General features: G+C 35.7%; 2 protein-coding genes across 7 annotated transcripts; one reads left to right on the top strand and one right to left on the bottom strand.

Moving 5' to 3' along the window:
• Positions 1 to 1,504: 1,504 nt before the first annotated feature.
• Positions 1,505 to 20,730, top strand: LOC140866142 (ATP synthase subunit delta', mitochondrial-like). Its single transcript, XM_073271048.1, has 2 exons — positions 1,505 to 1,897; positions 20,208 to 20,730. The coding sequence occupies exons 1-2, from the start codon at positions 1,631 to 1,633 to the stop codon at positions 20,550 to 20,552; spliced, it is 612 nt and encodes a 203-aa protein (XP_073127149.1). The 5' UTR covers positions 1,505 to 1,630; the 3' UTR covers positions 20,553 to 20,730.
• A 632-nt stretch (positions 20,731 to 21,362) lies between these two features.
• LOC140864931 (superoxide dismutase [Fe], chloroplastic-like) lies at positions 21,363 to 24,488 on the bottom strand. 6 transcript variants are annotated; one of them, XM_073269354.1, is made up of 10 exons: positions 24,329 to 24,488; positions 24,178 to 24,221; positions 23,425 to 23,609; positions 23,246 to 23,320; positions 22,738 to 22,926; positions 22,341 to 22,512; positions 22,109 to 22,227; positions 21,992 to 22,018; positions 21,865 to 21,888; positions 21,363 to 21,777 (listed from the first exon to the last, which is right to left on the bottom strand). In XM_073269354.1, the coding sequence occupies exons 3-10, from the start codon at positions 23,461 to 23,463 to the stop codon at positions 21,559 to 21,561; spliced, it is 864 nt and encodes a 287-aa protein (XP_073125455.1). In that variant the 5' UTR covers positions 23,464 to 23,609; positions 24,178 to 24,221; positions 24,329 to 24,488; the 3' UTR covers positions 21,363 to 21,558. The 6 variants fall into 6 exon arrangements, with proteins under 6 accessions (XP_073125455.1, XP_073125456.1, XP_073125451.1 ...); XM_073269355.1 differs by having other exon boundaries at positions 23,425 to 23,602; XM_073269350.1 differs by lacking the exon at positions 23,425 to 23,609 and having other exon boundaries at positions 24,169 to 24,221.
• Between the last annotated feature and the right edge of the window lie 3,494 nt (positions 24,489 to 27,982).

The raw sequence follows: 27,982 nt of genomic DNA, 5'->3' as shown, positions 1-27,982 counted from the left end.
AAAGTAAGGTACGAAATTTGTGTCAAATCAATTGCAAAAGAAAGTTGGGCAACTTTTCTTTCATTGTCACGTGGCTTTCAAATTGGTGGAATTTGTTGGGAATTTGGGGATAGTGCACGTGCAAGGAGTCTAAGGAAAAGCCAACCAATAGGAAATTGCTAGAATTCAGTTCGGATTTTCGAGAATAAGTTTCGGTCAAAGATTCACTGTTCAAGTTGCTATTTTTGTGCGTGCACCAAGTATATTTTGTAAGTGGGCTTTTGTTTTAAAATATTATGTATAATTTAAAATTGCGATCGTTCATGATATTCTTTCGAATTTTGCTATGTAATTGTTATTCTTGATGAATTTGTTATAAGTATGTTTTGACACTGTTATGACTCAAATTAAGAGTGGAAATGGAATTTGTGAATCATGTTTTGATATGGCCCTGATGCGGTGGGTAATAATAACCGTTCCATGACCTCACCCATTAGAGGGATTACATACAGGGGACTGATCAGTTAGCCATAATTAATGAGAAGAATTTCAGTGTTTAGCCAAAATATGTAAATCATCTCTATTTTGTTATGATGATGATGTTATGCTTTGTTATGCTTTGTTGAGACATGAAAGAAATGTTTTTGTTATGGAAAATATTACAAGTTTTGAGATAAATATATATGTATATATTTGATATGATCGATCGGCCCCCACTTGATGAGTGTTTCCCAAAACACTCACACCCTTACTTTTTCCTAAGCAGATGATGATTAAGAAGAGCGAGAACAAGATATGGTTTGAGGATGGTGATAGAAGAATATTTTTAGAGTTTATTTGGTTATTTTATTTTGGGATTGATACATTAATATTTTGTTATTTAAGTTTATAGTCGCTTTCGCAATTATTTATTAGTTTTTGGATTATCGGATTGTAAAGACAATATTTTTGAAGCTTTTATTTATGAGAAAAGACTGGTTTGCATATACTGTACTACGAGGCTTGTTGTTTTATAATTTGTGTGAATTTGAAACAACGCCGGTGGCACAACTCGATCTTGGGGCGTGACATATGCAACTCAAAAATAATTTTTTTTTTAAAAGCAAAACAAAACAGTTCGTTCAAATCATGCAGATTTATAATTTCAATTCCCTAATTTCGAGTCTAGAAAATTTTATTTAAATTCCAGCAGTTACGCTCTTCCAAATTGTATTACTTTAGTTTTCAGTTTTCCTTACAAATCAATGGCGTACTCGTGTATTTAAGAATTTAGCCTGATTTATTTTCCAATTAAATATATCTTCTTCGACATCAAATTTAGGAAGCTAGAATCAAATAAAAAATCATAATGATTAGCTAGAAATTGAATTTTTATCTCTCACAAATCGGTGTTGAACAAAATTTGGTGGTAAACGCTAGTATTTCAATTGAGGCAGCCACTCTTCTTCAATCTAGCTTTGCATTCAAAAACAGATATTTCCTCATAAAATAAAATAAATAAAAATGATTTGATCAACGGGTTCTGTCATTGGCCCAAATACATGATTGTGGGCCTATCTCTCCATCCATTCCAAATCTTCCATCTCTTCATCGTCTCCTTCCTCCGAACCTCGAAACACACGCCCACTAGTCTTCAAAATCAGGAGCAAAAATGCAGAGAAATGCGTCGCTATTCATCCTAAATCGAGCTTCCGCCGCAGCGATGCGGTGGCGTCGCCCCTTCTCGACTGATCTGCCGTCGGAGGCGGCCGCGGACTCTAAATTCGTTGACGCTTGGAAGAAAGTTGTCCCAAATATTGACCCGCCGAAAACCCCCGCTGCTTACATGACGCCACGTCCCCCAACGCCGTCTAATATTCCCTCTAAGCTCACCGTCAATTTAGTTCTTCCTCGTGACTCCATCTTGGCCGCCAAAGAGGTAAATCCATTTATGTGTAGTTCATTTTCGTTCTCTGTTTTTGGGTGGAAAGTTATGATCTTGCTTCCGGCTGGATGGGTCTTTGAACATTTATCTTACTTAGTGAACGCCACTGAGTTAGGACAAACAGGTGGTGGCTCGATTGATATTTAGGCATTTGTGTTTATTTTCTTGATTTTTCGTTTTTAGAAGTAAGATTTAGTTAATTCTGAGATTTGCTTTCCATGTTTTGATGTTTTTGTTATGGATGCATAATATTGTGGAAATTCTTGATGAAACATTGCTGGGAATTTCATAGTTTGTCTGATTCTGGATTCAAGAACTCAACAGCGTCTTGTAGGTTGCATTTGTTGATGATCAAAATGCGTTGTCCTATAATGTATTTATTGTTATCGAAATGTGGAGTTGAACAAAATCCTTTTATCGCAGACTATACACTGAACAGAATTGCTATATTACCCAAAAATTCCTCCTTTAGGATAAAGTAATTTTCAGCTAAATTGCTTATGACGATTCTTTCGAGGATGTTTTCTGAAGTGTAGATGGTAGAGGCACATTGATTGAGTCAGATATTTTAACATGTATTTTTATCCAGCACAATGTCATTCAAACATCTTCAAGAACCTTGCCTTTGTTTTCTTTCTTTAAAATTAAATGGAAACCAATTAGAAAGTCATTAGAGAACTGCTTCTAGCTTTCTTCAGACATTGGCCTCTCCTCCCATCTCATGCAATTTGAGGAATTATTAATCTGGCTTATTATTTTGCGGGTCTATCATGAGGTGCATATATGTTTCTTTTTAAGAAACTTCAGTCCCACTGCTGCAATGCAAGTATGTGATTTCTTGATCGACTATATTTATCATTAAACCCAAATGATGATTTTTTTTTTCTCTCTCTCTCTCTCTGTTTCTTTCACTGCACCAATCTTTTCAAATCAATATTTCTTTGTTGGTTTGGTGGGTGAAGCCACATGGAACTGTATACATTATGTTGGTCTTCAACCTCTTCTCAAGCAACTCCTTGTCCAAGTGCCGGAGCTTGGAAATCCATTAGGCATTAGCTGCTCAAGATGGATGGGCTTAAGTCTGGCCAATGGAGTAGTGTGCTTTATACTTGCATTAGCTGAGCAATGGAGCAGTCTGCTCTTTTCATTATGCTTGTATTAGCTTAGCTATGGTTGATCTTGTGGTTACTTTTCCCTTATTTGGTTCTTTAAGCATCGACATATTATTCTCTGCCGAAGAGTTATATCCAACTGACAAGGCACTTTAATCATCTGGCAACATACATAATTAATGTAATATGTGAGTTCTTTCCCTTTCGTTGATTGACCAACTAACATTAGAACTCATTTTTCGGATAGAAGAAATATAATCCCAGCATTATTATAAACCTTGAAAGTTCTCAATTATGTTTGGTAAGCTGTGTACGGACCTTTTTGGGTAAGCTGTGCAGTTAATGGATTTTTAGGATGTTAGTTACTGGCCATACAAATGAAGGAATATAGCAGGAATTATGATTGATGAAAACAATCATAATGCTTATAATATATGATATTGTATAAATTGAAATAAATGAAGATATTTCCCAAATAAGATTATCTGTACAAGCAATAAAACTGCTCCCTAGGCCCTAGTTACTGCTAGTATTCCTCACAAAACAAGATGAAAAAAATGACTGAATGAATCCTAATTTCACTAATCCATCCCATTTTCTTTAACATCCCCCTATTTCTAGATTCTTCCAAGACTAAAATAAGGCCCAATATTTTAGAGCCCAGAATAATATTCAAGTCCATAGCATTGATCTCGATGTTTGTTGCATTGACATAGATATGACACTACATGAACATGGTGATATGAGCTTTTAGAATTGTTAACACACGGCGTAGCAAGGATACATACATATTTAAACAAGTTGTGTAGACTGCATATGCATGTATTTAATAAAAACTAAAATATTAATACTTAGATTTGCAATTATAAACACTGCCGAGTCTCAAATGCAAATTAGCATTCGCAATACATGATAAATTATATAATAAAAATTATTATTTATTCTGTGATTAATTAATAATCACTTTTATAACTTGTTAGAGATTGGATCTAATTATTAAGAATATGGGGAAAAAGGGCAATTTTTTTATTGGGCCCGACTGTGCGTTATTTCTAAATAGTCCTCATTTGTATTTTAATACATCTGGCTCCGCTTGGTTCAATGTATATGGATAAAGTACATTGAGATTATTGAATGAATTTGATAGGATTGAAATAAATAATAATGTGTTTGACTTGAATGATTAATATCGGGATTGAAATAATGATAAATTAAAAAATTACTTTTTTACCTTTATCATTATAAATAAAAATTAAATATTATATTAATTATTAAATTTTCATTAATTTTAAATTCAAACCACAAAAATAACGAAAAATATTAATCAAAATATAGAAAATAATAAATTTAATAATAATATAAATATGAATTTATTTTGATAATTAAAATATTATTCAATAATTTGAATATTAATTATAATTTTAAATAAAAATTAGTAACAATTATAATATTACATTTATATAATTAATACATTAATAATTAATGATAATTAAAATATGGTGAATAGTAATAAAATTAATTATTAAATTCGTTATATTATAAATTATATTTATTTATTATTATATTAATGATTACATTTTCACTATTTTCAAACTAAAAAATAACTAAAATATAAATTAAAATATCTAAAATCATTAAATTTAATAATAATATAAATATGCATTTATTGGGGAATAGTAATAATAATCTGAATATTAATTTTAAATAAAGGTTGATAACATTATTAATTATTAAAACGCCACTAATTTTAATTTACAAACCACAAAAAATAATTAAAATTATTAATTAAAAAATAAAATAATTAAATTTAATAATAATATAAAAATTATTTTATTTATAATTAAATTATATTATTATTAAAATAGTAATAATAATTTGAATATTAATTTTAATGTTAAATAAAATTTAAAATCAATTATAATGTTACTGATAAAATTAGTTAATTTAAATATTATTAAAATAAATATAGTAAAGAAGAAAATCAATAATAATAATAATAATAATAATAATAATAATAACAACAACAACAATAAATGAATACATACATAATGAATAATAGGAATAAAGATAAAATATAAATATATTTATAATAAAAAATAATATTAGTAACAAATATACGGATAACAATATTAATAATTTATTATTTGTGATTTACTATAATTATTATTTTACTGTACATTTATAATTCTTTCAGTTAAGTTAATTTTTTCTTATGGCTCTTACAATTACCACAAATATATTTTCTATAATTAATTTAACTTTCTTACTGATTATTCTTCACACTGATTTTGTTTATATTTTTTAATTATAAAGTTATTTTTTATTATTTTTATTTTTTATTTTTATATGTACAATTATTATTCTTCGTATTTTATTATTAATATTATTATTATTATTATTTTACTATTGATCATCAATTTATTTCTTTGTGTTTATTATTACTCATACTGACTTCAAAAAAAAAAGTACTCATATTAAAAATATTATTATGATTATTGTGGTAGGTAAAAGGGTACAAACGTAAGAATCTCCCTTAATCTCTTGTACTGTTTAAAATAAGACTGTGAATACCTTCTCCAACGCAAGATTATTTCTGTCCTTTTCCTACGTCTATAGTGCCACAATCACGGGCCCGTGGTTATCACATCTTGCTTTAAAAACCAGACAAACATCGGACAATTTCTTAATCCTAGGGTAATCACCTGTACCAAACAGGGCCAGAGGAGACTATTTTAAAATCAAAACTCAGTCCATTGGCTATAATTCTTCAAAAAACATGGACATGGGAATGAGAAAAAGTTAGGTGATATATATTTTTTCTATACTTGACCCTTTTTCCTAGGAATTGAGTAATAATGAAAAAAATTCGTATAACCAAAATTTGTAAGATACTTGATATTTGTCCAAAAACTGTATCCATTTATATTTTTATTTTGGGTTCCTAGCTATTTATGTGGCATATCTAACATATTGTGTTAGGGACCCAACTAATTGGGCTTGAATATAAAGAGGCCTAGGAGTTACAAGCCTTAGAATCCCATAGAAAGAAGGATGGGAGTAAAAAATGTGAAGGGGGGATACATGTTATTCATTCGGTTATTTGCTTTCCTTGAGAGTGATTACTAGCTTTGGCTAGGGTAGAGAGAGTTCATCTCTTGTGCAGAGGATTTCCTATGGGATCTATATTCTCACTTCATAATATTAAATGTCAGTTTATTTTCTTTTTTATTTTGTGAATTATGGTTGATAAATTGAGAGAAACTTGTGGCTTTAACATGTTGTGCCTGACAAGGTTTTCTACTTGTGTGCGACATCATATTGTGTGTTTTTTAAGTCTCTATGGATAATAGATCTTGACTGAGAGTGAATATATTTATGTTATGTTTAGATGGAGGATTTGAATTTGAAAGAAAGATTTGATTGATGAATTTTTAAGGTTGTGTTTGGATGAAATAATTCGGATTTGTGAGAGGATGAACGATTAGATTGGAGAGTGGAATTGAAATTGCAACAAAAAAAGGCTTGAGTAACTCAAGGGAGTTCAAAATTTTCATTCTAATTTTGAGTCAAATGGATATCATTGATTTGGTACGTGGATATGAAATCGAATCAAATCTAATCATTCAATTGCAACGTAGTTGATTGGAGGAAGATATTTGAGTTGGGGAAAGTATTTTGATAATGGATCTCAAATGACACCCATCAATTTCTTTAGGGGTGTTTTACTTGATGTAAAGTGAATTTAAAATTCACTTGGGTTGTCATTTTTGGATTTAAGATGATGAATTTCAAATCTATTGATTTCGGTTTTACAAAATTAAAGTGAATGTTAAATCCACTCCATATCTAGTTATGTATTTTCAATAGTAATTTTGGGTTGCATTTCGATTTATGAATTTGATGTTAGGATTTCCAATCCACATAACAAAGCCATTGGTTTGTTTAGCAAACGTCACTTGACAATGAATTTCAAATCTTAGCTAGTTGTTTTTCGAGTTATTGTGGTGGATTTCATATTGCCCAAATATAGAGTCATTCAAATCCAAATCCATTTCATATTGCCCAAATATAGAGTCATTCAAATCCAAATCCTTCAATGCAAATGCAACCTTGGTGAATTTCAAATGACACCCATTTCGTTTAAAATTTATCACTCAAATATCTCTATTGAAAATCAAATACATTAAATATTAATTCAAGAGCAATAATTTACTCTATCCTAACAACTAACAAGGCATGAAATTTGAACTCATGGTTTGCAATCCATGAATTCAAATACAATGTTAGGTTGAATTGTGGAATTTGAAGATAAGGATTTTGAATCAATCGGTTTGCTTGGAATAAATCCATTTGACAATGGATTTTGAATCTATCGACCTGTTATTTTTGAATAATTAGGTTGAATTGTGGAATTTGAAGATAAGGATTTTGAATCAATCGGTTTGCTTGGAATAAATCCATTTGACAACGGATTTTGAATCTATCGACCTGTTATTTTTGAATAATTATATTGGATGTCAAATCCATCTCAATATGAAGTTATTTTAAGTAATTTGTTCAACTACTTCTTAAATTCAAATTCCCCAATTCAAATGCAATGATCATCATTGGAAAAAAAAATGTGGGGTCCATGATTGACCCCACATTTAAAAAATTTAATTCAGTGGTAGTCATTGGGTTTATCGTGATGGTAATACTTCAGCGTAGGTTGAACTAAACCAAATTTTTTATGTCACTCTTAATTGACTCGTAAAATACATATAGGGGTATTAATCGATCAATTCGGTTTAATTTGTCCAAATTCTGTTCGGTTTTTCGGTATTCGGTTTTTGGTTTATGAAAAATGTAATACGAAGTCAAACCATTTTACTTCGGTTTGGTTTTTTATTATAATAGACTGATTTATACGGTTCGGTTTGGTCGATTTGATCAATAATACATATCACAATAAAATGTAGAGGTGTTCATCGGTCGGTTCGATTCCGTTTTCGGTTTTTTATTTTGTTTTTTTCGGTTTTCATTTTAGAAATATATAATCCGATATCCGAACCATTTTTCTTCGATTCGGTTCGGTTTTCTACCAAAACGGTTCGATTATTTCGGTCGATTATTTTGGTTTTGATACGATTATTAAAATTAATAATATAAATATATTGTAAAATATATAATGTTATGTTTTTACATGATTTCTTAGTAAAACTTTTAAAAATAAAGTTTAAATGAATTACATAAACAAAAATCAACTAAAAATTACATTAAGCAACCATCAATTAATCAACCATGCATGAATTTCAAAAACAACAATGAATTACATAAACAACAATAACTAAGAATTATTCTAAATGATTATTCATTCACCAAATATCATCTCATAACATATATAATAATATAAATACAAATATAAATCAAAGTATTAATTTAGTGAAATTTCGGTTTTTTCGGTCGGTACGGTTTTGACATATATAATCCAAAACCGAACCAAATAAACTTCGGTTTTGAGATTTATATCCGAATTACAAAATACTGTTTCCGGTTCGGTTCGGTATTTGATTTTTCTGTTTTGGATTTATGGTTTTTTCGGTTTTATCCGAAATTTTAACACCCCTAAATACATACATGAAAATGAAACTTTAGTTAGGGTTTGTGCAACTTTTTCTTAGGTGTTTCTAGAAGATTGTGCCTGAAAACACATTTTCTGGAAGTAGAATTATAGAACATGACATGTTTGCATTTGTATATGCATATTCTTTCGTGTTCTTCCTCAATACACGAAAACTCACGTGCAAGTAAATATAGAACACGAGAAATATATATGATTGTATTGCAAAAATGAATGAAACCCAGAGTAAGTCATCTGTACAACAACTTTCTCCTTAGCTAAGTGCTAGTCATTCTTTTCACACCAATCTCTAACTGAAAACTCCTTCATCCAGCTTCTCTGTCTTATATACCCCCACCCCCTTCACGTGTATTCCTTTTCGATCTCATAACCTACGCATTAACAAAATTGGGCTTTTCTTGTCCACTTCCACTTGGGCTCTCCTGGTTTGAACACCCCGAGCCCAATGGATCTTTATTCAAAACATCTCTGGCCTCCTCAAAAATCGCCTTGTCCTCAAGGCGAAAATCAAGAAATTGCATAGAGAAATCAGCTAAGGTCTTCCACGCGGCGTCCTCTTCCAATCTGCCTTCCAGTTTCACCAGTAGTTGCTTAGTCAGCTCACCATTTAACCATTTAATTCGCTCTGTTACCTTGTAATCTGGTTCGAACGTCATTAACATATCTGAATCCAACTCCTTTCCCACTTTCTTTACAACCTTAAATGGAGCGTCCTTGCTGCCACCTTCTGAGATACCCGTGTACAAACTGATGCTTGGCGGTACGGACGCAACTTCAAATAGACCATATCCTCCACCCGAAAATTAATCTGCCGCCTATGCTGATTAGCATACTTTGACATATGTTGTTGAGCCCTTACAAGATTAAATTTGAGCTGCCTCAGGAGCTCATCTCTGTCCCAAAGTGCCTGGGACGCAGCTGCTACCACCGTCTCGCCAGTGAGAAAACGGATTATTGCCGGTGGTTTGCGTCTGTAGACCACCTCAAAAGGATTTATCCCACAGAAGTTTGGTAAGAAGTGTTCTACCAGAATTCTGTCCAATGTAACCACTGCGACCAAAAGGACTCCGTAGGGGCTTGTGATCCGTGATCACCACGAATTTGCAACCCAGTAAGTAGTGGCGCCAATACTGAACAGCCAAGACTAACATCATGAGTTCTCTCTCGTATGCTGACTTAGCTAATGCCGTTTCTGCCAATGCTTTCCTGTAGTAAGCCAAGGGTCTGCCCTCTTGGGTTAATATAGCACCCAACCCCATCCCTCACGCATCACACTCCACCACAAACTCTTGGCAAAAGTCAGACATCCGTAGCACTGGAGCAGTGCTAAAAACTTGCTTCAACCCTTCAAATGCTTCCTCTGCCTTGTTCTAGAAAAATTGGTTTTTTTAAGTGAATCCGTTAATGGCCATGCTATCTTAATATAATCTCTAATAAATTTTCTGTAATACCCCGTCAATCCCAGGAACCCCCGCAAAGACTTTATATTTTGCGGTCTCGGTCATTGGCTAACACTCATAATTTTCTCCGGATCCACTTGAACCCCTTGTCCATTGATGATGTGTCATAGATACCCCACCTGATGCAACCTAAAGTAACACTTCTTTTTATTCAAAACAAGTGCATTGTCCTTCAGGACTCACAACACAATTTCCACGTGCACCAAATGCTCGATCCAATAACGGCTATATATCAAAATATCATTAAAAAATACGAGGACGAATTTTCGGAAGGCCTAAATACCACGTTCATAGTTGCCTGAAACGTGGCAAGGGCGTTCTTTAGCCCAAAAGGCATAACCAAGAATTCATAGTGGCCCTCGTGCGTCCTAAACACTGTTTTTTGGTGCATCATTGGCTTGGACCCTGATTTGATGATACCCCGATTTGAGGTCTAACTTCGAAAAATGCCTCGCTCCATGTAACCCGTCAAAAAGCTCCTCTATCACCAGAATCGGGTACTTATCTGCTACTGTATTTTCATTCAAGGCTCTATAATCTACACAAAAACTCCAACTACTATCCTTCTTTTTTACTAGTATACTGGGCTCGAGTACGAGCTATTGCTGGGTTGTATCACCCCGGGCTTCAACATTTCTTTTACCATACGACATACACTCAATTTAATCTTTTTGCCGATGAGCCTAACGATAAGGGTGGACTGATAATGGCACACAACCCTCTCGTATGACTATCACATGATCTGGGCTGCGATTAGGAGGTAGTCCTTGGCATAGTTGTTAAAAGCGTAAAGCGCAAAAAAGCGCTCAAGTGCCTTGGGGCTTAAAGCGCAAAGCACAAAGCGAAGCGCACGCTTCATGGAACAAAAGCGCAATAAACAAAATATTATCAAAATAATAAGAATAAAGTCAAGAATCCTTGCAAATGTGATAGATAAACATCAAATATCATAAGAGTCATCATCTTCATTCTCCAAATCTACGTCCTCAGCCCCATCGCTTGATTTGTATCCATCGGTATCTTCTTCTTCTTCTTCAGTTTCATAATCAATGTTCAGCTCTTCTTCCTCAACAAGTCTAGTTCGAGCTAAAGATTGCTTTTTTTTTTTGCTGAAATGGATGATGATGCTCCTTTTGAACTAGCTACATTTCTATATCGAAAGCCATATGCACTTTCACCAACCCCAGCCGCTTGTACTACATCACTCCAACGCAAATCATCATCTTCAAAGACAAAATCATTATCCTCATTGGCACTATCACCATCATCCAACTTTCCCAATAACCATTCATTACTATCATCTATTTCTGACAAAGAAATAGGATCAATCATATCTCGCATGGCATATCTCCGCCTCAATGCTCTGTTATATTTGATATATACCAAATCATTCAATCGTTGCTGAGACAATCTATTTCTTTTTTTCGAATGTATCTGCCAAAGAATTAGAATTAAGAAGTTAAAGTTCATACTCCATAATCTGAAATTTAATATGTATTAAATTAAATAATAAAAAACACTTGAAACTTACATGTTCAAATACACTCCAATTACGTTCGCAGCCTGAAGAAGAGCATGTGAGATACAAAATCTTCATTGCAAATGCTTTCAACTCAGGGGCTGATGCACCATAAGAGGACCACCAATCAGCTCTAAAGTTGAAACACAAAAATTAAATTTCTTACCTCCCAAAGTTTGTAACTTTGTAATGCTTGAGAATGTAAATTGAGATTCCACTAAATATTATTACCACGATATTTCTCTTCGTTCATATTAAATGACGCAGCGATAGCTTCTTTGGCTCTGTCCATTGCCTCATAGATGTAACCCATAGGGGACCTTTTTTCACCGTCTACCAGCCTCAATACTTTCACCAATGGACCGCCAACTTTCAATGCAAAAACTGCAGATTTCCAAAAAGAAGGCATCATTATCATTTCTGCAACACGTTTCCCAGCCGCCTCTTTAGAATATCGACTTGTTGCCCACTTTTCAGACGTAAACATATTTCTTTGATTTGCTTGATGTACTTGAAACCGCTTTAAAGTCAAAAAAGCGGTTGCGAAGCGAGTCTTTGCAGTTCTTATCATATCTCTCTGTCCGGTAAACTCCCTCATCATGCTCAATAACTGTGGTCTATTGTAAATATAACCATTCACCATCAATGCCCTTTCATACAAACTCTTGAGACGAGGAATTTTGAATATTTCCTCAAACATCAAATCTATGCAATGTGCTGCACATGGAGTCCAATACAAGTGTGGAAAATTGTTTTCCAAAAGACGACCTGAATATGAAATAAAGTAATGTCACTAAATTTTTTTAAAAAAATCAGAATTAAACTTGAATTTACAATTTAAAATATTACCTGCTTTGACATTGCAGCTTGCATTATCTGTCACAATCTGAATCACATTCTTTTCTCCAATTCGATTCACAAATAACTTAAGTAACTCATACATTTTGTCAGCAGTGTAAGAATAACTTGAAGCATCCATTGATTCAACAAATACGGTTCCTTTAGGACCATTAACCAAAAAATTTATCAAACTTCTGCCTTTTTTATCCGTCCACCCATCTGTCATGATTGTGCACCCATACCTAGCATGATCTTCTTCGTGGGATTTGAGACACAAGTTCGTATTTGTCAACTCCTTCTTCAAATACTTAACCCTTACTTAATGTATGATGGAGGTTTCATTCCCACTCCAAAAGTCCCAATAGCATCAATACAAGGCTGCAGAGAATCATATTTAACAGCATTGAAAGGAATTCCGGCATCATACAGCCACGTAGCAAATTTCTGAATCGCATCTTCTCTTAATTTCTTCTTATTCTCATCATATTGGCCTTTATTTTTCGCACGTCTTTGTCTGACAATTTCTTCTACATCTTTCGCAAAATAAAGGTCAATAGGCCCTGCTTGTTTACTCTTTTTACCTTGCACCGTAGGCCCAAGCCCACTTGAACCGGATATTGGTCGTTTATCTTTCCGTTTAGTTTGAAGATCATCTTCATCATCTTCCAAATCAACAATGTCATCTAAATGAAGAATATCATTCATTTGATTCTTCAAATTGCTCTTTTTTTTAACGAACTCTTTGATTTCTTCTTTAACATGCTCCGGACATTTCGGACACTCTCACATTTCTATTGCATCCAACTAAATGTAATTTGTGCTGATAAATTCCCCCATTTGTACTTTGCCACAAAAACAACACACATTATTTGGATTTTTAGGATCTGGAAGAGTTGCATAATTTCAAGCAATATCCTTTCGATTCGATGGAATTGTTGTGTTTGATTGTGACATTGTTGTAACAACTGAAAAAATAAATAACAATCACAAATTACTAATTAAACTAAAAAAAAAACACATTTGAATACAATTTACAAAATTCATAAAATTAGGGTTTACCTCTTTGGGCAGCAAAGAGAAGGAAAGAGGTAAGTAAACATGGCGGCAAGCGGCAGGGCGGCGCTGCGGCGACCGGCGACCGGCAAGGCACAGGCGCGACGGCGAGGCAAAGGAGCAGAGGCGAGAGCGCGAGGCAGAGAGACGCAGGATGTGAGGGCCGTGAGCTTTGAAAGAATTATTGGGCTTAATCTGATCTATTAATTTGTTTGGACTTACAAAACTTAAAATTGCACTTTCAATAAGCCTTTTTTTTAAAAAAAAAGAAACTGAAATCTGCGTGGCTTTTGAGAAGCGCAGAAGCGATCGCCCTTTGAAGCGCAAAAAGGCGACTGCTGCATTTCAGAGTTCTCTGAAGCGCAGCCCATGCGCCTCGCGTCGCTTAAGCGACCACGGCGCTCGCTTTTGACAACAATGGTCCTTGGGGTTCACAGAATATCCCGGCATAAGTATCAAGGATTCGACCTAAAGTCCCGTCAGGTGTTGGTGCCACTGTAGAAGGCTGCCCATCTTCATCACTTCTCCATTTTACCAACACTGCCCTCACTAAATTCCAAATCTGTGGTCTTGACAATTGATTTGAGGGATACCATGGATCGATTGAGTGACGGATCCCCATGCAACTCCACGGTTCGTCCACCCCAACTAAACTTCATTTGCATTTTCTCCCAATTCAGCAAGACATCTTCAAGAGTACGTAACCAATCGACCCCAAGGATTAAGTCGATTCCCCCAAATTTGAAAATATAACCTGCAATCCTCATTTGACATCGACCCAATTCGATGTTTAAATTCTTGCACACCCCCCTGACAACAAATACGATTCCCATCCCCCAGACATACCGCGACTCGCACCCCCTCATCAACTACTAGACCCAACTCCTTAACCAGCCTCTTCGAGATGAAATTATGGCTTGCACCACTGTCCACCATCGCAACCACCTCTCGACCCTCTAAACCCGCCTTCATTTCAGCGTTTAAGGGTGATTGATACCATTGACTGAATATAACCCGCCTTCATTTCAGCGTTTAAGGGTGATTGATATCATTGATTGAATATAATGGCAACTCCAAGGTATTGTACTCCACATTCGAAGTTATTACCCAGGTCTCACCTTCCCTCAGTGGCTGCGAACCCTCTTCTTCTCCAGGCCTAATGTTCTAAATGGCGGTCGAGGCGATCGCCTAGGCGGTAGGCGGCCCTCGACTGCCCCGCCTTGGCATCGGGCGGCCTTTTCAGGCGGCCCCAAGGTGTCCGGCAGGCGGTCAAGGCGGCGGTGACGGGCGATCGGGTGGTTGAGGCGGCCAAGGCGGTCAACAAATTTTAAATTTCAGTCAAAGGTTAGAGTCAACTAAATTTAAAATTCTAGTCACAGTCAATTAAATTTAAAAACCTAGTCAAAGTCTACCAATTTTAATATCCTAGTTATTTGAAAGACACTACTCACTTTCTTTTTGTTTTTCACTTTTGCTTCAAGTCTTCTTACCATCAACCACTAGGCCCACACGCCACCGCCAGCCGCCAGCAAGTGCCCTAGTGGATTGGAACATTGAATTTTAAACTTACTTTTTGTTAAAGTAATTATATTACTTTGTTAGTATTAATATGATGATGATTATTAATTATCTTGTTATTTTGCGTATTAATTATCTTGTTATTTTGCGTTTATATATTTATTTGCACCTTGTATAAATGGTATTATATTTATGAAGTTTTTTTATAAATAAAGATTATTTAATTACACATCTTACATAAAAAATTATGACTATTTTTTATTACATTGCATGACTATATATGATTTCCTATAAAAACAATTACTAAAAAAAATTTAACGGCCTAAGCGGCCGAGGCGGTAAACGGTCACGGACCGCCTTGCCACCGTCTCCCGCCATTTACAACACTGTCCAGGCCCTAGCTCACCCCCATCTTCTTCTCCAGGCCAGAATGGTAACCCTCAAGCTTTTATTGGCGCAAACATGCATCGGATGATGCGGCTCCCCGCATTTAAAGCAAAGACCCTTTTCGCGTCGGTGAAGAAACTCTTGGTGAGAAACTATTCTACCATCGCGAGCCGTAGGCAGCGAAGCCCTAGCCACACTGCCACTTCGCTATTTCTGCCGTAGATAGGCCGCAAACCTCCGCCGGTAGGTGCTGGGGTGAAGGTCTACGTACGGCTGGATCGCCTGGGTTTGTTTTTGTACTCCCATAAGTCGGTAGATGATTTTTTTTGGGTAACCGCCATTGAATTGGCCTGAGAAGCCCAATCCATTCCAGATAATGTTTTCTGCTCATGGCCCGACCTAGAACAAGATCTACATCTTCCCCGATCCCCCAGTGCACCAAACTCCATCTCCAAACCTCTCGCCAATGTCATGGCGCGATCCACCGTCCGAGGGTTATGGACGATCATCCGTCTTCGTATCTCCTCTCTCAGACCACTCATGAAATAGCCCCGACATTGAACCTCTTGAACATTTCCTACCTGTACCACCAACCTCGCAAATTTCTCAATGTATGCATCAACCGATTGTTTCTCTTGTTTCAACAACGCCATCAACTCAAATGGATTAGCATCAAACCCACCATAACGCCTGATGATTTCTTCTGCGAACCTGTCCCAATTCATATTTGGAATCCTTACTCTCATCCAACGGTATCAGTGCACCGTGGAACCATGCATACAGATGTACGCCAATTTGAGCCTACACTCTACTGGTGTATCATGAACTGTAAAATATTGTTCCCTTTTCCCCAGCCAACCCATTAGATCCTCTCCTTCAAACGCCAGCAGCTCAATCTTCTTCAATGCAGTCTTCATTTCCTCCAACATACCTTCACTACTACCCCCACCCGCAGCACTCTCTCCTTTCTGCTGCATACCTCCTCCTCCTTGTACTTCCATTTGGATAATATTGACGGTCTCCCCTCCTTGTCCCTTGATCAGTTGTTCCATCATCAATTTCAATTCCCCAAAGGCGTCGAGAGCTCGTTCGATCTTCCACAATGTTATGGCCCAAATACTATTGGGCCTATATATTGAATAGAAAAAGGATCAAGGCCCACATCAGGGCCCGTTAGTATAATTCACGTGTAAGTGGAGAAATTAGGAGAATAAAAGAGTAGCATAAGGAGAAGTTAATCATTCAGTTATCATTCTAGATTTTGTAACTAGCTTTGGCTAGGGAATTACTAGCAATTTTGGCTAGGGTTTACAGAGCTTGCTCTGGGATTTATATATTTTGTATTGAATTTCTTCATATAAATCGGGTTCATAACATTGGTCCGACCTGCCGGATTCGAGAGTCACTGGACGACGATGGCCAGCACAGGAGCAGATGCGAAGTTTGAAGCTATGGAGCATTCGATGAGGGGGTTGCAGAAGAGTATGTTGCAGGTGCAGGGTAGGCTAGATAGGATTGATCAAGCTCTCGGAGACCTTAGTGATCTGAGGGTGTTGATGGTACAGTGGATCAAGGATCAGGGAAAATTCAGGATTGCAGCAGTCCAACGAGATAATATCAAGGGTCTGTTGGAGAAATCGGTAAATAGAAATTTGGGGGATGAAACGAACCAACAAGGTGTAATCAAACCAGAGGGGAAGGTGAATCATGAGTTGCTCTATCAAGAACAAAACTCGGAAGGAAGAGAAACTTACGAAGAAGTGCATTCTGACATAATTGATGAGATTAAGCTAGAGGAAGAGGGGAAAGATGCCCTAGGCGAGCTCTCACAAGGCAGAAAACCAAATATTGAAGCAAAACACACGTTGGCGGTACCTGGATTGAAATCGGAGGAGCATAGCTCCACACTCTCTGTGGAGTTGAAAGCTGGCATCAGAGTGAAGAGGGAGCAGAAGCGTAACTTCACGGCAAACATTAAAACGATGAGCCCGAGGTTCCTTGCGATGCCACGGGGTCAAACGAGGGAGAAGACAGGCGAGCGACTTAGGATGGAGTTGATCAGACGTTACAGCGGCCGAAAAGCCATGAAGGATGGATACGCAACTCTGATGAAGGGACGCACGAGAGTAGGGCTGCAAATCGTGAAGGTTGAGAAGTCGTCGGCGCAAGAGTGGACTCAAGAACAATGCATGGGTCAAGTGATTGATGGGCCCAAAGTAATTTTGAACGGGACGAGAAATCAAAGCCCGATTAAAGTTATCAAAGTTATCAGGGTTGAGAAATTGTGTTTTGATTCTTTTGAGGGTGAAGTAACCCTAAAACTAGGAGGGTTGTGTTATTCTGTCCATATTGAGATTGGGTTAGATAAGAATATGCTTGTATACTACTGGCCCAAGAACTGTAGTATGGGTTGGGCCCAATCCTTGTCCGCTTTAAATTTGAGCGAGACAAGTCCATTCCCTAGACGCCACGTTAAGGGGGAAGGAAGAAACACTCTAGGGAGTCCTCGTTTCACCAGAGGATGGAAGCGTAGCAGCGGCTTGGCCACTCTGGAAAATAACCGAAGCCTAGGAACAAGGAATCGGGACAGCCTAACCGTTTTGCAAAAGGGAATTGAAGAAAAGGAAGACAAGTGTTCAGGGCTTCAAGAACTTGAAAAGAACCTCGTTGATCAAAGACAGAAAGAGATTAAGGAGGAAGAATGGGCCTTTAGCCCACCTACAAGCTTCCATGCTCAGTGGAAAACTCTTGTGGAGGGTTTGTCCAGACGATATAGGATGATTTTGTGGCTGCTTTATCGTTTCTTCTGGGTTTTGATGGATTGGATTGAGGCCCAAGAGTCCACGGCCAGCCATGGTGGCGCAACACCAGGCAAGAGAACAGCTAAAGGAGTTACAAATACGACGGCAGTGGAATTGCGCTATGAGATAGAGGAAAAAATTATAGCCGATGAGTTTTATTATCACAGCCATGGAAGAATTGGGTTTGGCTCAAACAAGGTATTTCTAACTGAGACTAAGAAGTGGGTAACTATGCAGTGGGTTGTGAGGTAGGTAAAAAGTACGTGTGTTTCTCCTTTTGGCCCAAAGATGAGGTCGGATTGCAGTTATATTTGGTGCAAGTTGATGCAAGTAATTCTGATCCTTGTAACAAGAATAGAGGAGGTTCCCGTATACGAGGTAATTACGACATTTGTTGATGTTTTGGTCATCGGTGATGACAAAAGGGATCAAACTATCTTGAGGCCTGCCGTTAAATTTCTGAATCTTACCATAACATCTAAGGTCCAGCTCTTACATTTTTCCGTGGAAGATGGAAAAGGTTTTTTCCCAGTTATCGTGATTGGAGGGATAGTTGATGCTAACAAGAAATGGGACAGAGGGAGAGAAATCACCGTTTCTAAGGATTATTTTCGTATGATCATAACTAATGAAGTAGTTGATGCAAACAGGAAATGGGACAGAGGGAGAGATGTCACCTATTACACCGAGGATGCACTTAAAAAAAAAAGTGGGAGCATTGAATACTATGGAGAACGGCAGAACATCTCTTCCCATAGTTTGGAATTTACTCTGCTCAGAAATTGCTTATTTCCAGCTAGCTGTGTGTTTGACAAATCATGCAAAGTAGTTGAAGTTCAAGTTGTCAAATCAGAATCATGGTGCCAAGCAGAGGGAAAACCTTTACAATCGACTTTCAACTTTTAGCCTTGAGGACAAGGCTAATCTTAAGGAGGGCAGTATTGTTATGGCCCAAATACTATTGGGCCTATATATTGAATAGAAAAAGGATCAAGGCCCACATCAGGGCCCGTTAGTATAATTCACGTGTAAGTGGAGAAATTAGGAGAATAAAAGAGTAGCATAAGGAGAAGTTAATCATTCAGTTATCATTCTAGATTTTGTAACTAGCTTTGGCTAGGGAATTACTAGCAATTTTGGCTAGGGTTTACAGAGCTTGCTATGGGATTTATATATTTTGTATTGAATTTCTTCATATAAATCGGGTTCATAACACACAACCTCCCTTGCACCTGTAACATATTCTCCTGCAACCCACCCACTGATCTCTCCATGGCTTCGAATTTCGCTTCTGCTCGTGTGCTGGGTATCGTGATTCAGCGCCTCTCGGAATCCGGTAGATCAGACCAATGTTGTGTTCTTCCCGAATACACAGAAACTCACGCGAAATAAATGAAGAACACAAGAGAAATAGATATGACTGTATTGCAAAAATGAAGAGGAACCCAGAGTTAGTCACTCTTAACAACAAATTTCTCCCTAGCTAAGTTCTAGTCACTCTTTTCACACCAATGTCTTAACTGAATACTCGTTTATACAGCTTCTCTATCTTATATACCCTCACCCCCTTCACGTATATTCCTTTTCGATCTCCTAACATCCACATTAGCAATCTTGGGCTTTTCTTGTCCACTTCCACTTGGGCTATCCTGGTTTGAACTCCCCGAGCCCAATGGATCTTTATTCATAACATATGCTAGCGTCATACAACAATTATTTCGGTTATTCAATTTTTCATTAGTTTTTAGGTACTTGCAAATTTGCAAAATATGGTTCTCTTTTATTAGAATGTAAGTCCTAAAGGAGAAATTGAAATTATGACGTTTTCTTTATTTAACTTGCAGAAAATGAGATCATTACTGAGACGAGTATGAATCATATATCACCTAAAATCTCTTTGAATCATGATCTTGGTGGTTTAGCAACCTTTTTTCCGATATCATTTTCGGGACAACTGTTTAACTTCACATTCTCCATTTCTGTTATCTTTTCAGGTTGATATGGTCATAGTTCCTGCAACTACAGGGCAGATGGGTGTTTTACCGGGTCATGTAGCTACAATTGCCGAACTAAAACCTGGTATTTTATCAGTTCATGAGGGTAATGACGTGACAAAATATTTTCTGAGCAGTGGGTTTGCGTTTGTCCATGCAAACTCTGTTGCCGATATAATAGCTGTTGAGGCAACACCAGTTGACCGCATTGATGCAAATCTAGTTCAGAAAGGTCTCGCCGAGTTCCAACAAAAGCTAAGTTCAGCAACAACTGATGTTGAGAAGGCAGAAGCACAAATCGGCATAGATGTACACAGTGCTCTCAATGCTGCTATTACAGGTTAAAAGTTAAAGAGTAGCATGCCTTCAACTCGACCTGTATTGGTTTTTTTTCCTGATGTTCTTTTGTTTTGTTCTTTTTACACATTTCAAGTGCTGGTTTCAGCTTGCTATCGACAAATATCATTCACAAGGATTTCTTGAATAAATATAAAAACCAAGTGGATTTGATGTTGTTCCTCAATTGTGATTAGGCTCCTGGTTAACTGATTTGTCCTTTTTTGTTAGATGATAATAGATATTTCTGGTTGGGCAAAAGTGAGCTCTCTGTAGTCTGCACTTCCCGATTATTTTATAAGTAAAAAAAATTTAAAGAAATGTGTTTGGATAAAAATTTTGTAAAATATTTTTGAAAATATCCAAAAATTTTTGTAAAATGTTTTTGAAAATATTTTTTTAAAAGTTTTATTCAAGTATAATTTCAAATAACATTTGAGAGATGTTTTTAGAATTGAACTATGAACGGCAAAGATGAAAAACATTATTTGTGAAATATTAAAATAATTTTATAGAATAATTGTTTAAACAAATATTTTTCTTTAAAACAACTTTTAAAACATTTTATAAAAAGTTTTTATAAAATATTTTTATAAAAATGTTTTATAAGTACATGTCTAAGCGGAACTCATATTACCTCTTATTTCTTAATTTCAAAAGCACCACTCATCGTGCGCATGAATAGAACTCAATTATCGAAGTATCTCAAGTTGAGTTTCAACCAAGCTGTTTGCTAATAGATTAGCTTTGTATGCATAGCTAGGAGGTTGGCTTTGAACCAAATCAAGTTTGCATAACACAAGATATACAACTTTCAATTTCATTTCGTTTTAAAAAAAAATCACATCAATTCAAATTGACCATTGGAAAAAGGGGGAGTGGGACAATATATCTTATGGGATACTACACCAATTCACAAAATTGATTCTATCTTCTCCTCCTATGCTAATGATTTTACTTCCCAAAAAAATAAAGGCAAAAACTCAAACGCAAAATTTCATGTAAAAGAGAATAATCACTCAGCCTCAGCATCATCTGCGTCACTTTCCAAGTAAACTTCAGCTGCCTCCGAAATTGATCCGTCAGTCTCTTCATTTTCCCTTTTCTTCAACTCTTCTCTTTCCCACTCGGCAGCTTGAGCTTTTGCAGCTTCAAGCCTCAAACTAACCACGTCCCAAGATACGAGCTTCTCCATAAAGATGGATATGTAATCGGGACGTCGGTTCTGTAGAATCTTATTCATACAGATTACATTTCTTGGAAGCAAACACAAAGAATATAAATAAATCATTGATCACCAAGGTGCTTCGATGTTGCTTACCTGAAAGTCGAGGTAGTAAGCATGCTGTGTTCAAAAAATAGAAGGAACATAAAGAAAGTTAAAGATTAAAAACAATTTACAAATTAATTATATAGTGAGAAAGTGTTGAAAAAAAAATATCTGTTACCTCCCAAACATCCAGGGTAAGCAGCGGCTGCAACAGTAGACCAGAGAAATTGCATGAGATTAACAAGAAAAAGAAATTGGAACATAACTCAAGTGTCAAAAATAGAGAAACACTCACAGAATAGTCCCAGACTAGAGGATTAACAGCATTTGGACTCTTCACCACCACAAGCTTTTTGTCGTCATCTGACGGTCGGGGATTCACCGCATTTCCCACATCAAGTCTATTAGCTTTATCTACATGTAAAAACAAAAGGGAGCAATTATCAACTACGTTATCTTCATTTTCTTAGAGGAGAAAATTTTCTTGACATCTAAACTAGAAAATGAAGCAACAGGAAGGTGCTTACACACGAGCCAGGCCCAACCAGAACCGAATTGAGTGGCTGCAGCTGCCTTGAATTCTTTGACAAATGCTTCATAAGAACCAAAGTCTCTATTAATTAAATCCAGAAGTTCTCCAGATGGCTCACCTCCACCACCCGGTTTCATCGACCCCCAGAAGAATTCATGATTCCATGCCTGCCAATTGATATAAAGTTACTAAACACCGGACCCTAAAGAATATAAGTAATGCGTGATAGATAGCGAAATTGATAAAATAAAATAAACCTCATTTACCTTGAGCAAAATCTAGTTTTTATCCAAGAATTCATTGAACATATAGACATTTGGAGATATAGACTAAATGTGCTAAAAGTGCAAATGGAAAGACACAGATTGAGAAGGTGATGTTCAATTTTATACCTGTGCAGCATTATTGAAGGGTGGGAGGAAGTCACCCTTGTTGTATGTATCAATTATTATTTCTTCTAACGGCTTGCCGTCAAGTTCAGTACCAACTATTTGCTTATTGAGGTTATCCACATAAGCCCTGTGATGTTTTCCCCAATGATATTCAAATGTTTCACGGCTCATATGAGGTTCCAAAGCATCCTAAAACCGAAAATGAAAATCCATCACAAAATCATAGATATGTGTTGATGTGGTTTTGAATGTATTAAATAAAAAACGAAGAAAAGTATATTTAGCATTTGCATAGCGTAAATTCCTTTCACGTTTGTTCCTATACAAGAACAGATGAACATTTTTTTGTCCAAAGGAATCTAATTATTTCTATAGAAAGTAAAAAAGTTTATAATTACAACGGCCATGCATAGTAGGCCAAAATCAACAACCCCAAAACGAACAATTGCATCAAAATAAGGCAAAGTAATAACACAACGAAAGGTGCAACAGAGTTTTCATGTCTTACCAATGGGTAAGGTGGTGGCTTAAATTCAATTATGGCCTTTACTACACCGCCAGCAGCTCTTCTTACATTCGTTTTCTGCATAAAAAACGTAAACGTTCAAAGAACATTGTATTGGCTATTGGTAGATAATACCAAAAATGCAAATACATTCCAATCCTGATACACTATTGGAGCAGGACCTTTCGAGTCTCACACCTCAGGAACAAATTAGGGGGCATTAAGGTGATTGCCCACAAATGAAATTTTTTTAAAACAGGTTTTCCGAAATCATGAAGCCTCCACCCCAAAAACTTGTGATTTCACTCTACCCATCATAGCCATCCCTTTTGCGATGTAATGTGCAATTGTTTAGGCCATCTGCAAGCTTTAAAAACACTTAAATAAGCTGAAATCACTAATACAAAAACTGTAGCTTATAATAACTATTCTTCACCTACTTCCAACCAAGAAAAAATTCTAACTAAATAAATAATTATTTTATATAAAGCAAAAATCATCTACTTTTTCAAGCTAAGAAGTATATTTCAAACCCACTTCTTCAAAACTAAGCATTCTATTTCAAGATTAACAAAGAATTCCCTTCTAAAAGGTGCAATATCCATAAATAACATCGACATGTGTTAGTCAGAAGCGTGAGAGAGATAGAAATAAAACGTCAATATTTAAATCTCTCATTCGTTCTTAACAGAAAATGACTTGCATTAAGCCATTACTCACAGTGATCCCCTATAGCTAGAGAATTTCAATCCTGACCAAAAAGTTAGTAAGATGAGATTATGTATGTTCAGGAGCATTATCCAACATCCAAATCAATGAGAAGGGAAACTGAAAAGCACGACACTGACATTTTCCACTTGGACATTTCGTCAAACACAACTCACACACAATTTCTTAATACGATCGAACGAGAAACCAAAACTTACTGTACGTACCTCACTCTTTCTCGTGGGGAAGCCGCTAGTCGACCCAAAAAATCCTGCCACACAAATTCAACAACCAACAAAACATGCAGGCATTTACAAATCAACAACATCGATAAAGGGTCGAGCACCATATTGTTAAAAAATAAAAAAAAATAGCAACCTTGAGAGGAAAACAAGCCGCAATTCAGTGGGACATTAGTGGCTGTTGCCACAGTCATGATAGTTCCAAAGGAAAGGAAGCAGGGCGAGTATGCGCACGCAAGAGGTGGGTGTTGGAGGAGTACCATGTACGATGATATCGATATATATATTATATATATCGTACGGGAGTACTACTACTTTATTTAACCGCAAATTTTATAACACTAAGCTAAATTTTTGAATTAACCAATCGAATTTTTAAATTTATTCGGTTTGATCATTTAATTCAATTTAACCCATATAATACTTACACATACCCAAATAAATACATATTCTTCTACAAAAAATGATTTTAATTATAAGATACATTCTCATTTAGCAATTATAGGACATTAAATTTTAAATGGGTGGGCTCGTGGTGATGGAAATTTCAGTGGCCCTGTGGCGGGAAGTTGGGAAGAACATACGTTAAATGGGTGGGAAATTTTTACTCAGGTAAACTTAACTCCAGTTAAAAAATGGGATATAAAATTAAAATGTAAAAAATAGTATTAATTGGGGGAAATTCTATGCCACCCTCCGGGTAGTGCCCGGAGGGCAATCCAACGGCCCCGGGCCATGACACATCACAATGATGTGATGTGCAAAATGGTCCAGGCCATTGGATCTGCCAGATCGGGCACTACCCATGGGGCGGCTAAGAATTCCCCGTTAATTGGACATGTGTCATGCAAGTAATAGGCGAGAGCTCTACTCCTGGATTAGCATAGCCGAAGGTTTCATTTTATCTCCCATAATTAATTATTGGTTTTAGTAGTTGGATTAATTTTTTCTAAAACAAATAAATGAAAATTAAAATTTTCTTTTGATGATGATTTCAGGTCTACCTCATTATGTTATATTCGATTAACAAAATTCATTTTATCAAAAAACACATGATTGAGTCTCATCTCAATGTGATAAAACAAAAAAACAAGAAAAAAACATGTAATTGTTGCAGAAACAACACCAATAAATAAATTAATAAATTAAATATAGTAGTTGATTCATGGAATGACGTTAATATTTTGGTGGGACACGATACTAAGTATAAAATCTGCATCCAATTTAAAATAAAGACAAAATTGTATTGTGTGTACTAGTGTAGTACATTAGTGTAATGCAGTACTCGTATTATAAGCCAGTGTTTTCAAATCGGATCGACCAGATCGATTGGTCACGAATTCAGTCCGAAATACACTCAAAAATAGTTTGAAGGATCAAATCGGTTGGATCGGTCAAAAAGTGTTGTTACCGATGTTTCAAATTTTTTTATTTTTATTTTTAAAAATAACTTTTTTATTATTAAAACCTTTAATTTAATATTTATTATATATATAAATTTGTACTTTGTTAATAATAATATTTTAATAATACTAAATTTTTTAATTAAATAATTTGTTATTTAAAAAAATATATAACTATAATTGATATTTTATATATTTACATAATTATTTCCATGATAAATATATATAAAATTTTGTCTATTTATATAAATTTTTTAAGTTTTTAAAATTTAAAATATATTCCCTAAAAAAAATTAAAATATATTCTTCATTATATTATATTATATAAACAGTTTTCTTGTTCCACCGTCTGGTTAAAAAGGTCCGACCGATTGAACCGTTTTCCTAAGGTAGATCGGTTCGATCACTGATCCGATTATGAAAACATGATTATAAATATAATAATAAAGTAAGAAATTGGCCCTGAGTAATTAGAATTTAGAATTTCCCTTTTTAAAAATCAAATTTTATTTCATACTTAAAAGTTTATTTGTTTTTTAAATTTTTTTTAGAGTACAAGTACCATATCTAAGAGTCTTTTTTTTTTTTTTTTGAGATGAAAAGGATTTCATTAATTTTCAACACTAGAGAAGACAAATTTTTGTAGCCAAGAAGAAAAACTAGAATTTATCTAAGCAACACAATTCGAAGAAGATAAAGCAAAGTTTGCAAGACGATAAGCAGACTTGTTAGCTTGTCTGCGCATATGTTGGATCCCATAACAACCATCATCTGCCAGAAATTATTTAATCTGATTAATCAACCACCCTCAGGCTCAAACCAAGAATCAGTCACAACTTGGAAAACATCTCGTGAGTCAGAGAAGATCCATAAATTTGTAATGGCACAATGTTTGCTAAAGATGAAACCATGAAGAAGGTCAGTAAGCTCTCCCCTGAATGCCGAACTGGGTTAAGAATTTGTTCGGCCAAAGAAACCACCAATGTAACTCCCGAAAAATCCATAAATCCACTCACGAGTATTACAGAGTTTTTAAATGAATTTTAAATGATTTTATTTTACTTACTTATGAATTAAAAGTTAGGTTTAATTAAATGCTTTTATGTGATGTATTAATGATTAAAAGTTGTGTTTAAAAGATCCCGTGCTATGTATATTGCATGAGATTTTATGTTTCAAAGTTGAGTTTTTAGTTGTTAAAATATATGTTTAAATATTGTGCTAAATGATTTAATATTATGTAATTTATCTGATGTTTAACGGTTACAAGTTAGCTTTTGATATTTTTCAGGTATGAGTTTAATTCCGGTGACGAAAGGAAGCGAGACTAGCCCATGTGCAAGGTTTAAGAAAACTTAAATCAAGTATCTTTTATGAATCTTTTTATTTTAAAAGTGGTGCATGATATTCAAGTTTTAAGTTTAGGGAGATATATTTTAAAAGATGTATTTTTAATTTGTCGGGTCAACTTTAGGCCCAAGAACTTACTACAGATTGTGCGTCAAGTTTTCTACCCCAATTCTCTAAGTTTCATGTCGCCTCTCCCTCTCCCCCTACCTTCTTTAGCAGCCGCCTCAACCCACCCTATGTTTTAGAAATTCTCTCTCTTAAGTTTTCAAGGATTCTTGCAACGTTTGATCGTGAGAAGACTAGCATCGTGTTCTCGGAGTCCGGATTTTCATACCAAGCAAGAAAAAAACAAGTTTTTAAACGCTTTTGAAACCACAATTCAATATATATGTATTTTGATATGAAAATTATATGTGTTGATGTGTATGTATGGTATAATGCATTGATTCTATGAGTTTTTGAAGAACATGATGTATGATTGTGATACGTGAATCGTTCTTAACGTTTTGTTTAAAGATTTTCGAGATTTTATGAGAAAGATGCGTGAAACTCAGAATTTTGGTGTGTGTGTTTTGAACGTAAAATTCTTGGATGCAAATCTTTTGTAGATGATTGTCTTGATTGAATCCTTTTCATGTTTTGAAGTCTTTCATGAGTATGATCAAAGTTTCAATGTGTGAGTGAGTTTGATTGAATTGAAATCGAAAAAGATTGAAAAATGACCAAAATTGCGTTGTATATTCCCCTTGTGCATCAGGGCAGCGCCAGGGTCGAAGCCCCAGCACTGCCCAAGGTCGAAGCCCTAGCGCCCCAGTGCTAGCCTTGGTCGTGGCCCTGGCGCCAGGGCATTTCTTGAAGGCGCCTTAGCTCTAGGGGTCGCTTCGAAACTTATTTTAAATGTATTTTTAATGTCTTAAAGCAACTTTTATGGTCTTTTAAGGTGTTTAAACTATTTTTAAATGATTCATGGAAGATGTTCATGCTTTGAAGTTAGAATAAGAGAACAATTCACGTGGATCGGTTTAGTTATGTAATGC

This window comes from Henckelia pumila, chromosome 4 (genome assembly GCF_033568475.1).
Source record: "Henckelia pumila isolate YLH828 chromosome 4, ASM3356847v2, whole genome shotgun sequence".
Classification (NCBI taxonomy): Eukaryota; Viridiplantae; Streptophyta; class Magnoliopsida; order Lamiales; family Gesneriaceae; genus Henckelia; species Henckelia pumila.
Note: the sequence above shows the minus strand (reverse complement) of the source record. Positions and strands in the feature narration are given on the sequence as shown.

Excerpts from the sequence above, each read along its gene's own strand:
- LOC140866142 (XM_073271048.1), top strand. The coding sequence starts at position 1,631 with ATGCAGAGAAATGCGTCGCTATTCATCCTAAATCGAGCTTCCGCCGCA. Across the intron at positions 1,898-20,207 it reads CCATCTTGGCCGCCAAAGAG|GTTGATATGGTCATAGTTCC; the intron begins GTAAATCCATTT and ends TTATCTTTTCAG.
- LOC140864931 (XM_073269350.1), bottom strand. The coding sequence starts at position 24,455 with ATGGTACTCCTCCAACACCCACCTCTTGCGTGCGCATACTCGCCCTGC. Across the intron at positions 22,513-22,737 it reads CCTTCAATAATGCTGCACAG|GCATGGAATCATGAATTCTT; the intron begins GTATAAAATTGA and ends ATCAATTGGCAG. Across the intron at positions 21,889-21,991 it reads TTACCCTGGATGTTTGGGAG|CATGCTTACTACCTCGACTT; the intron begins GTAACAGATATT and ends TTTTGAACACAG.